At 47.5% G+C, this 11,863-nt stretch overlaps 1 protein-coding gene across 1 annotated transcript in view; it reads left to right on the top strand.

Annotated features, from left to right (window-relative positions):
- Positions 1-10,881, top strand: part of LOC135518618 (microtubule cross-linking factor 1-like) — a 190,725-nt gene extending 179,844 nt beyond the window's left edge. Inside the window, 9 exon segments of the mRNA XM_064943778.1 lie at positions 2,348-2,504; positions 2,507-2,558; positions 2,836-3,001; positions 3,062-3,350; positions 8,381-8,656; positions 9,284-9,399; positions 9,854-10,039; positions 10,353-10,569; positions 10,736-10,881. Of these exon segments, the coding sequence (XP_064799850.1) occupies positions 2,348-2,504; positions 2,507-2,558; positions 2,836-3,001; positions 3,062-3,350; positions 8,381-8,656; positions 9,284-9,399; positions 9,854-10,039; positions 10,353-10,569; positions 10,736-10,881 (1,605 nt within the window).
- The last annotated feature ends 982 nt before the right edge of the window (positions 10,882-11,863 follow it).

Below are 11,863 nucleotides of genomic sequence, written 5' to 3' on the forward strand. Positions count from 1 at the left end.
ACTAGAGGTCAAGGTTATCTTGTGTACATTCTAAACTAAAGGTCAAGGTTATCTTGTGTACATTCTAAACTAAAGGTCAAGGTTATCTTGTGTACATTCTAAACTAAAGGTCAAGGTTATCTTGTGTACATTCTAAACTAAAGGTCAAGGTTATCTTGTGTACATTCTAAACTAAAGGTCAAGGTTATCTTGTGTACATTCTAAACTAAAGGTCAAGGTTATCTTGTGTACATTCTAAACTAATGGTCAAGGTTATCTTGTGTACATTCTAAACTAAAGGTCAAGGTTATCTTGTGTACATTCTAAACTAAAGGTCAAGGTTATCTTGTGTACATTCTAAACTAAAGGTCAAGATTATCTTGTGTACATTCTAAACTAAAGGTCAAGGTTATCTTGTGTACATTCTAAACTAAAGGTCAAGGTTATCTTGTGTACATTCTAAACTAAAGGTCAAGGTTATCTTGTGTACATTCTAAACTAAAGGTCAAGATTATCTTGTGTACATTCTAAACTAAAGGTCAAGGTTATCTTGTGTACATTCTAAACTAAAGGTCAAGGTTATCTTGTGTACATTCTAAACTAAAGGTCAAGATTATCTTGTGTACATTCTAAACTAAAGGTCAAGGTTATCTTGTGTACATTCTAAACTAAAGGTCAAGATTATCTTGTGTACATTCTAAACTAAAGGTCAAGGTTATCTTGTGTACATTCTAAACTAAAGGTCAAGGTTATCTTGTGTACATTCTAAGCTAAAGGTCAAGGTTATCTTGTGTACATTCTAAACTAAAGGTCAAGGTTATCTTGTGTACATTCTAAACTAAAGGTCAAGGTTATCTTGTGTACATTCTAAACTAAAGGTCAAGGTTATCTTGTGTACATTCTAAACTAAAGGTCAAGGTTATCTTGTGTACAGTGCCTTGCAAAAGTATTCATCCCCCTTTGCCGTTTTTCCTATTTTGTTGCATTTACATCCTGTCATTTAAATAGATTTTTAATTGGATTTCATGTAATGGACATACACAAAATAGTCCAAATTGGTGAAGTGAAATGAAAAAAATCATAATTAGTTAAATATAGTCCACCTGTGTGAAATCTAGGTGTCACATGATCTGTCATATGATCTCAGTATAGTTATACCTGTTCTGAAAGGCCCCAGAGTCTGCAACACCACTAAGAAAGAGGCACAACCAAGCAAGCGGCACCGTGAAGACCAAGGAACTCTCCAAACAGGTCAGGGACAAAGTTGTGTAGAAGTACAGATCAGGGTTGGGTTATAAAAAATATCTTGAGACTTTGAACATCCCACGGAGCACCATTAAATCCATTATTTAAAAAATGGAACGAATATGGAACCACAAAACTCACTGACCAGGTAAGGAGAGCATCAATCAGAGAGGCAACAAAGAGACCAAAGATAACCCTGAAGGAGCTGCAAAGCTCCACAGCGGAGATTGGAGTATCTGTCCATAGGACACTTTAAGCAGTACACTCCAGAGCTGGCTTTATGGAAGAGAGCCCAGAAAAAAGCCATTGCTTAAGGCATGTGGGAGACTCCCCAAACATATGGAATAAGGTACTCTGGTCAGATAAGACTAAAATTGTGCTTTTTGGCCATCAAGAAAACGCTATGTCTGGTGCAAACCCAACACCGCATCACCCCGAGAACACCATCCCCACAATGAAGCATGGTGGTGGCAGCATCCTGCTGTGGGGATGTTTTTTTCATCGGCAGGGACTGGGAAACTGGTCAGAATTTAAGGAATGATGGATGGCACTAAATACAGGGGAATTCTTGAGGGAAACCAGTTTTGAGACTGGGACAGAGGTTCACCTTCAGCAGGACAATTTTTAAGCATACTGCTAAAGCAACACCAGTGGTTTAAGGGGAGACATTTAAATGTCTTGAATTGCTAAGACCTCAATCCATTGAGAATCTGTGGTATGACTTAAATTGCTGTATAACAGAACCCATCCAACTTGAGGAAGCTGGAGCAGTTTTTTGAAGAATGGGAGACATTATAAATGTACTGTTTAAGAGACTTGCAGCTTTAATTGCTGCAAAAGGGTGACTCTACAAAGTATTGACTCTTGTTATTCACGCTCAAGTTCTGTTTTTTTGTCTTATTTCTTGCTGGTTTCATATTAAAAAATATTTTGCATCTTCAAAGTGGTAGTAGGCATATTGAGTAAATCAAATTTAAAAAAATTTTAAAAAAATGTAAAAATCCATTTTTATTCCAGGGTGTAAAGACAACAAAATAAGAAAAATGCCCAGGGGGTGAAAACTTTCGCACGAACCAGTATATGTAGTTTATTGTTCTCATTTCTACAACTTTATCTTCTCAAGCTCCGAGACACGGCGTGTCAGACCAACGGTTTCACGACTCGGGGAACCCAGACCACCCAGACCATCAGTGTGGGCTTACAAACTGACATCCTCCGCAACCTCACCAGCTCCCCCCACCGCTGCCTCACCCCTATAGGAGGAGGCTCCACCCCCATCTCCTCCCCTCCAGAAACATCCGCAAGATACAGTACTCTCCTGTAGTCCAGTCCAAGTTCGAGCGGACATGTTGTTTAGAGTGTACGGTTCTCCTAAGCTCCAGAGGAAGTTGTCGACATCCTGGTTAGAGCTGGACTCCCTGGAGGGGCCTCCTCCAGCTCCACGACCGGCCCCAGGGTTCCGACTCCCACCACCCCCAGAAGGTAATTATTGTTTATAATCTTCAGTCATATTTCTCTACGTATTGTTGTAGTCAGCTGCCTGACTCTAAGTGTTATATGTATAATAACAGGGAGCCTCTGAGTCGGCCTGGCTCGTTCCACCACCACCAGGGACTCTCCGGTCCACACCACCATCAACGACGGCCTGTCCAGCCTCTTCAACATCATAGACCACACCCCTGTAGCTTACGAACCCCTGCAGTCCAAATTCACCAAGTCCCCAAGCCGCACCCGCCCCGGCTCCCCTGACCCCTCACCTCCTGGAGGGGGGCGGAGGGTAGCCTAGTGGTTACCACCCTCAGACCCCAAAGACCCCAGGTCCCTTGGAGCAGCCCAGGAGTTCCTGAGGAATGTCCGTGGGCGTTCTCCCAGCCCGGTGCAGCTGATAGTAGAGACCCAGGGAGGGCTAGTGGGGGACAGGGGGGAGAGGACACCGGAGGTGGTTAGATGGACGCCAGGACCTGTCTGCCCCGCCTGGATACACGCTGGAGAGAACGCAGCCCGTCTGCTGAACAAGAAGCTGTTGGAGCAGAGCTTCAGGGAGGAGAAGAGACTGGGGTCTGCCGGCCAGAGCAGGAGGGGGGAGGCATGGAGAAGGAGACAGGAACCAGGCGGGGTGTATGGAGGTAAATACTGTCACTCTACTCACTGTTTGTTTACTACCATCTATTTTAGGCCCCTCATTGATAGGCCCATTTTGGATTTCTGGAATTGATTACGGGGCTTGTCAACAGAAAGAGAAACGCAACACTGTTCTGTCAATATCACATTGAAATCAATAGAACGGAGGGACAAATCGTTGAGGGTTTTAGCGTTGCTTAAACGTACATTATACAAACGCCACACGGAAACTGGGAATAACATATACTTGATTAGAGTGAACTTGGAACGTGGAATGTCATGATGTTGATTTTGGGAGGCTGCCATCATGGAAAAGGGAACCAATCACTTTTTCTGTGAGTTAACTTCAACAAATCACGACCCACCATGGGTTTCCTACTTGCTGCTGATTGGCTGCTAGTCAGACTGTTAAATCCGTATATTGGTATATTAGCCAGAGACTTTTATGGAAAGATTGCCCTGAATTCTCTGTTTAAGAAAGCAAATGATGGCTGTGTTCAAAATCTTGTGACCCACAGCGGGTATAACAAAATCAACAGTACAAAAACCAAAGATATCAATATATACTTTAAGTCATCGTGTTGACTTTAAACATGTCCACTAACGTCACGGGACGGTAGTGTAGGGGCGGAGGGTGGCCTAGTCCTCCCAATGAGAAGCGGTCAAAACGTCAGCTTGTGGTTGCAGTAACACGTTAGAGAGGGGGTGGGAGGGTAGCCTAGTGGTTAGAGTGGACGGGCTGGAGGGTAGCCTAGTGGTTAGAGTGGAGGGGCGGAGGGTAGCCTAGTGGTTAGAGTGGACGGGGGGAGGGTAGCCTAGTGGTTAGAGTGGAGGGGCGGGAGGGTAGCCTAGTGGTTAGAGTGGACGGGCGGGAGGGTAGCCTAGTGGTTAGAGTGGACGGGCTGGAGGGTAGCCTAGTGGTTAGAGTGGAGGGGCGGAGGGTAGCCTAGTGGTTAGAGTGTACGGGCTGGAGGGTAGCCTAGTGGTTAGAGTGGAGGGGCGGAGGGTAGCCTAGTGGTTAGAGTGGACGGGCTGGAGGGTAGCCTAGTGGTTAGAGTGGAGGGGCGGAGGGTAGCCTAGTGGTTAGAGTGGAGGGGCGGAGGGTAGCCTAGTGGTTAGAGTGGAGGGGGGAGGGTAGCCTAGTGGTTAGAGTGTGGGAGGGGGCGGGAGGGTAGCCTAGTGGTTAGAGCAGAGGGGCGGGAGGGTAGCCTAGTGGTTAGAGTGGAGGGGTGGGAGGGTAGCCTAGTGGTTAGAGTGGAGGGGCGGGAGAGTAGCCTAGTGGTTAGAGTGGAGGGGCGGGAGGGTAGCCTAGTGGTTAGAGTGGAGGGGCGGAGGGTAGCCTAGTGGTTAGAGTGGAGGGGCGGGAGGTAACCTAGTGTGGAGGAGAGAGGAGTGGGAGTGGAGGGTAGCCTAGTGGTTAGAGTGGAGGGCGGGAGGGTAGCCTAGTGGTTAGAGGGGAGGGGCGGGAGGGTAAGCCTAGTGGTTAGAGTGGAGGGGCGGGGCTAGTGGGAGGTAACCTAGTGGTTAGTGGAGAGGGGCGGAGGGTAGCCTAGTGGTTAGAGGAGGGGCGGAGGTAGCCTAGTGGTTAGAGGGAGGTGTCGGCAGGTAGCCTAGTGGTTAGAGTGGAGGTGCGGCAGGTAGCCTAGTGGTTAGAGTGTAGGGGGGGCAGGGTAGCCTAGTGGTTAGAGTGGAGGGGCGGCAGGGTAGCCTCGTGATCAGAGCGTTGGACTAGTAACCGAAATGTTGCAAGTTCATATCCCCGAGATGACAAGGTACAAATCTGTCGTTCTGCCCCTGAACAGGCAGTTAACCCACTGTTCCTAGGCCGTCATTGAAAATAAGAATTTGTTCTTAACTGACTTGCCTGGTTAAATAAAGGTTAAAATATATATATATATATATCATTTATATCATTTAAAAGACGGATACAAACCTTGACATTGATTCATAAAAAATCTATTAGGTGGTGCATATTGTAAGACCGTATTTAGTCATTACAAGCAGTGTAGTTAAACCAGAAGTACATATTTGGGGTGGCAGGGTAGCCTAGTGGTTAGAGCGTTGGACTAGTAACCAGAAGGTTAACCCACTGTTCCTAGGCCGTCATTGAAAATAAGAATTTGTTCTTAACTGACTTGCCTAGTTAAATAAAGGTAAAATAAAATACTGTCCATATCATGGAAAGTACCCTAATATATATTGATCAGATATTATAAATAATAATGCCACTTAGCAGACACTTTTATCCAAAGCGTCTTACAGTCATGCGTACATACATCTTACATAGTGGTGGTCCCGGGAATCCAACCCACTACCGTGACGTTACAAGCACCATGCTCGACCAACTGAGCTACAAATGACCAAAAGAGAATTCAGTATCTTATAAATGATTTAAATATGTTAATTGAGGATTGATAGTAAATGAAGCAAATTCACACGTAATCATATTTCTCACTCGGTTAGACATTTGCCCCGGGGGGCAAGAGATTCCATAACAACCCTTTCATTCCAGGTCTCTACGATTTGGCTACTAGGAAAAACAAAATTAACATTCTCATTTACATTTTGATAACTCCGTGCTGGTGTTTTCTTCTCAGATCAAAGAGCATTGACTGACACTATGGTAATGTAATGGTAATATTTTAATACTTTTTAATTACTTTAATTACTTTTTTTTCTTCACATTCCACACAGTGTTCTACTGCATTTTCCCCAAGTGCAGTACTACTACAGTACTACTACAGTATTACTACAGTATTACTACAGTACTACTACTATTGCGCTTCATTTTTTTCTACACTAAGAGGGTGTTTCTGGCTCCTTCTTGCTCCTCCCATCTCTGCTTCAGCCTCCACTCACCACTCATTCATTATCCCTCTGCTTCAGCCTCTACTCACCACTCATTCATTATCCCTCTGCTTCAGCCTCTACTTACCACTCATTCATTATCCCTCTGCTTCAGCCTCTACTTACCACTCATTCATTATCCCTCTGCTTCAGCCTCTACTTACCACTCATTCATTATCCCTCTGCTTCAGCCTCCACTCACCACTCATTCAGTATCCCTCTGCTTCAGCCTCTACTTACCACTCATTCATTATCCCTCTGCTTCAGCCTCCACTTACCACTCATTCATTATCCCTCTGCTTCAGCCTCCACTTACCACTCATTCAGTATCCCTCTGCTTCAGCCTCTTCAGCCTCTACTCACCACTCATTCAGTATCGCTCTGCTTCAGCCTCTACTTACCACTCATTCAGTATCGCTCTCCAGCCTTACTTACCACTCATTCATTATCCCTCTGCTTCAGCCTCTTCAGCCTCAACTTACCACTCATTCATTATCCCTCTGCTTCAGCCTCTACTTACCACTCATTCAGTATCCTCTGCTTCAGCCTCTACTCACCACTCATTCATTATCCCTCTGCTTCAGCCTCTACTTACCACTCATTCATTATCCCTCTGCTTCAGCCTCCTACTTACCACTCATTCAGTATCCCTCTGTTAGTCAGCAGTCTGAGGGATAAGGTCTATCCCGATCACTGGGGATTTTGCAGTCTGGCTCACATGGCGAGCAATATGTTGGAAAAACATTTTTTAAATTTTGGTTGAAATTCTTTAAGTAATGGTAGTATTTGTAGGACATTATGGGCTAGGAGGTGGACCGTTAAACAGTAGGTTGAAAAAGGAATATAGCATTATGATAATACTATACATTAAAACAGGATGAAAACATTACAGCACTAAATTGTAATCCAGTTCTGTAGAGGTATTGTTAGAGAGGAGTAAAGATAAATTTTTGTTGGGGTGCCAGTTAGGTATTAACCCTGCCGATAGGAGAAGAGTTGGAGAGTGAGACTACTACTACCAGACACACACATCAGCAGAACAGATTGTTGGCCAGATAGCCAGTGGAGACTAGAGTATAGCCTGTTGGCCAGATAGCCAGTGGAGACTAGAGTATAGCCTGTTGGCCAGATAGCCAGTGGAGACTAGAGTATAGCCTGTTGGCCAGATAGTCAGTGGAGACTAGAGTATAGCCTGTTGGCCAGATAGCCAGTGGAGACTAGAGTGTAGCCCGTTGGCCATGTAGCCTATTGGCCAGTAGAGACTACAGTGTAGCCTGTTGGCCAGATAGACAGTGGAGGCTAGAGTGTAGCTTGTTGGCCAGATAGACAGTAGAGACTAGAGTGTAGCCTGCTGGCCAGATAGTCAGTGGAGACTGTTGGCCAGATAGCAGCCTGCTGGCCAGATAGTCAGTGGAGACTAGAGTGTAGCCCGTTGGCCATGTAGCCTAGAGTGTAGCCCGTTGGCCATGTAGCCTGTTGGCCAGATAGACAGTGGAGGCTAGAGTGTAGCTTGTTGGCCAGATAGCCTAGAGTGTAGCCCGTTGGCCATGTAGCCTGTTAGACAGTGGAGGCTAGAGTGTAGCTTGTTGGCCAGATAGACAGTGGAGGCTAGAGTGTAGCCTGCTGGCCAGATAGTCAGTGGAGACTGTTGGCCAGATAGCAGCCTGCTGGCCAGATAGTCAGTGGAGACTAGAGTGTAGCCCGTTGGCCATGTAGCCTGTTGGCCAGATAGACAGTAGAGACTAGAGTGTAGCCTTATTTCCAGACATACAGTGGAGACTAGAGCGTAGCCTGTTGGCCGTGTAGCTTAGAGTGTAGCCTGTTGGCCAGAATGACAGATTTTTACCTTGTCAGCTCAGGGATTCGATCTTGCAACCTTTTGGTTACTAGTCCAACGCTCTAACCACTAGGCTACCTGCCACCCATAAACAGAGTACCAGATAGCCAGAACAGAATACCTCACCAAAAACAACAGATGGATTCAGCAGAGCTGCAGCTTCGTCTACCCCGACAGGAGGAACGAATCAATGAACTCTGCAACCTCCTTCGACCAGTCCATTCCTGCCTCACCAACATCAGGTGCCACAGCCTCCTCTCGTTCATTTCCCCCCCATATCCTTGCCTAATAAATACGACGGCTCCCCGGGGAAATGTCAAGGATTTCTCATGCAGTGTAACCTGTCCATAGACCATCACCGCGCTGACTTCACCTCTGACAAAGACAGGGTGGACTTCGTCACCTCCCAACTCACAGGCAAAGCCCTGGATTGGGTCACAGCCCTGTGGGTCGCTCAAAGCTCTGATCTGTCCTCTGAATCACGTTTCCACCTCTTCAAGGAGGTGTTCGACCATTCAGTTTCAGGTTGTCACACCGGGGACCTGTTATGTGAGCTGCAACAGGGCCGTCGATCCACCACTGAGGATGCCCTTGAGTTCCATACCATGGCTGCCGGCAGTGGATGGGGTGAACCAGCTCTCCGTACAGTCTACCGGAGGGGTCTACATTGGGAGTTACAGACCGAACTGGCCTGCAGAGGATATTTTTAACGGACCTGAACCAATACATCCGGATGTCCAAATCCATTGGCAACCTACTGGTGAATATTACCAAAAGCCAGTTTGGTATCCTGGCTCTTCTTTCTGCTAATGGGGTGACTCAGGTTGTGGAGGGACTAGTGGACACATTGGGGCCGCAGGTAATTTCATTGACGAACAATTGGCACAACTGTTAAGAGTCAAACTAATCCCTGTTAATCCTCCTCTTAGGATTAATGCGCTGGACGGACAACCTCTAAGATCTGGTCTTGTGACTCGCATGACCGAAAGTATCACCTTCCAGATTGGCCTCCTTCACTCTGAGGTCATTCAGTTAATGGTGTTGTCTTCGCCTAAAGAACCCCTAATCCTCGGTCACCCCTGGCTAAGCATTCACGACCCTGCCATCTCCTGGCGGTAAGGGGAACTGCGGTCATGATCTCCCGCCTGTTTTAAGAACTGCTTCAGTCTACCCTGTTGAGCCTCTATAGATCTGAGTCTGCCATTCCAACCCACATCCCGCCTGTATAAGCCCAGTTCCAGGGTGTGTCTTCAGCAAGGAAAAGGGTGCAGAATGGACACCTCATCGCCAAGGAGGATGGCGCGATCGACCTCCTTCCTGGGGCATTCCCCCTTAAGGGTCGGATCTACCCCTTGTTCATCTCAGAGAATGTGGCTATGGACACCTATATAAAAGAGGCACTCGACATGGGATTCATCTGTCCATCCATGTCTGCGGCTGCATCCAGTTTATCGTTTGTGAAAAAAAGGGATGATAGTCTCTGTCCGTGCATAGATTACCGACCCCTCAATGACCTTACCATCAAGAATCGTTTCCCTCTTCCTCTGATTCCGGCTGCACTAGAACAAGTTGAACAGGCTACCATCTACTCCAAACTGGACCTACGTGGTGCTTACAACCTGGTCTATATCTGAAGTGGGGATGAGTGGAAGACAGTGTTCAAAACTGCTAGGGGCCACTACGAATACCTGGTTATTCCCTACGGTCTCACTAATGCTCCCGCAGTCTTCCAGTCCTTCATGAATGAAGTTTTCCAGGACATGACCAACCAGATCCACATCGTGTACATGGATGATATCTTGATCTACTCTCACTCCCTTGCAGAGCACGTACATCATGTGCAACAGGTCCTCAAACGACTACAGGATCAACCATCTTTATGTCAAGGCTGTGAAGAGCTCCTTTCACGTTACTACGGTAACCTTCCTAGGTTTTGTGTTGACACCAGGCGGGGTCAACATGGACGAAGACAAAGTCATGGCCGTGCTTAACTGGCCCAAACCTACCACCGTAAAGGAACTACAACATATCCTAGGATTTTCCGACTACTACCGCCGGTTCATTCGAAACTGCAGCAGCACAACTAGCTCCTCTCTCAGTTCTTACCAGTCAAAAACCTGTACCCTCCAGTGGACCGACACCACCCTTACTGCATTTGAGACCTTGAACTGCCTCTTCACCTCTGCACCCATCCTTAGGCAGCCAGATAACTACCCTTCATTTTGTTCTGGAGGTTGATGCATCTGAGGTCGGTGTAGAAGCGGTTCTCTCTCAGCGGGTAGGGACACCTCCAAAATTACACCCATGTGGCTTCTTTTCCAAGAAACTGTCACCCGCTGAGAGGAACTATGATGTCAGGAACCGAGAGCTGCTCGCCATTAAGCTGACTATCGAAGAGTGGCGCCACTGGTTAGAGGGCCCATTCCTGGTCCTTACCGACCATCGCAATTTGGAGAACTTAAGAAGTGCTAAGCGGCTCAACCCCAGACAGGCTCGCTGGGCACTCTACTTCACCCGATTCAACTTCACCTATCTGCCTGGCAAGAAAAATGTGAAGGCTGATTCCTTATCCCGTGTATTTGGCTCCCCTTCCTCTAACCCAGCTCCCGAGCCCATCCTGCCTCTGTCTTGTGTTGTGAGACCCATACAAATCTAAAAAAAGAAATCCAATCAGTTGTCCACGACCCAGCACCTCCCGACACCCAGGCAAGACCTACGTTCCCACGTCCATCAGACCCCAACTAATGCAGTGGTGCCATAGCTCCCTGAGTTCTGGCCATCCCGGGATCACCCAGACCACAGGGCTACTGACACGCAAGTTCTGGTGGTCATCCCTAACAGCAGGCATCTAAGATTACATTTTTTCCTGTCCCATTCTGTGCATGAGCAAAGAGCCCACGCCAACTACCTACCGGTAAACTCAAGCCTTTACCTACACCACACAGACCATGGTCCCACTTCGCTATGGATTTCCTCACTGATCTGCCAGACTCCTTGGGCTTCACTACTATTTTAGTTGTAGTGGACCGGTTCTCCAAGATGTGCCGACTCATCCCTCTTCCGCAGCTACCTAATGCCATGGATATGGCCGAGTGCATGTTCCAACAGGTGTTTCGTCTGTATGGGATCCCGGAAGACATCGTTTCGGGTCGGGGACCCCAGTTCCCCTCCAGGGTGTGGCGAGGCTTCTGCGACCGACTGGGGGTCTCCATCAGCCTGTCCTCCGGATACCATCCCCAAACCAGCGAGCAGATGGAACGCCTGAATCAGGAAATAGGGAAGTGTCTTCGCCAACACTGTACCAACCAACCACACGAGTGGAGTTGCTATATAGCCTGGTTGGAATACGCACAGAACTCCCTGGTGCATTCCTCACTCCATCTCACTCCACCTCCCCCCGTGTTCCCATGGGAGACAGAGCCCAGAAACTGTGCCTGCCATGGATGAGTGGTTTCGACGGAGTGAGCAGGTTTGGGAGACCACACATCGGCACCTACATCAAGCTTCCCTCTCTCAGAAACGGTTTGCTGATCGGCGTCACCGACCTACTCCACTCTTCCACCCTGGGTAATGTGTATGGCTGTCTACCTGGGACATCTGGCTTTGTGATCCCTGCAAAAAGTTCAGTCCCCGGTTCATTGGTCCTTTCAAAATGACACACCGCATCCATCCTGTCACCTACCGTCTCCAGTTGCCCCATCATTACTGGATCTCCTCATCCTTCCACAGCCCTCTCCATCCTCCAGTGGCGCACCTCGGCGCACCGACTTATTCCGTCCAAGCCCTCCTTGACTCCAAGTGCCTGGGTGGTCGCATCCACTACCTGGTGGATTG

The sequence above is a fragment of the Oncorhynchus masou genome, chromosome 3 (assembly GCF_036934945.1).
Source record: "Oncorhynchus masou masou isolate Uvic2021 chromosome 3, UVic_Omas_1.1, whole genome shotgun sequence".
Lineage (NCBI taxonomy): Eukaryota > Metazoa > Chordata > Actinopteri > Salmoniformes > Salmonidae > Oncorhynchus > Oncorhynchus masou.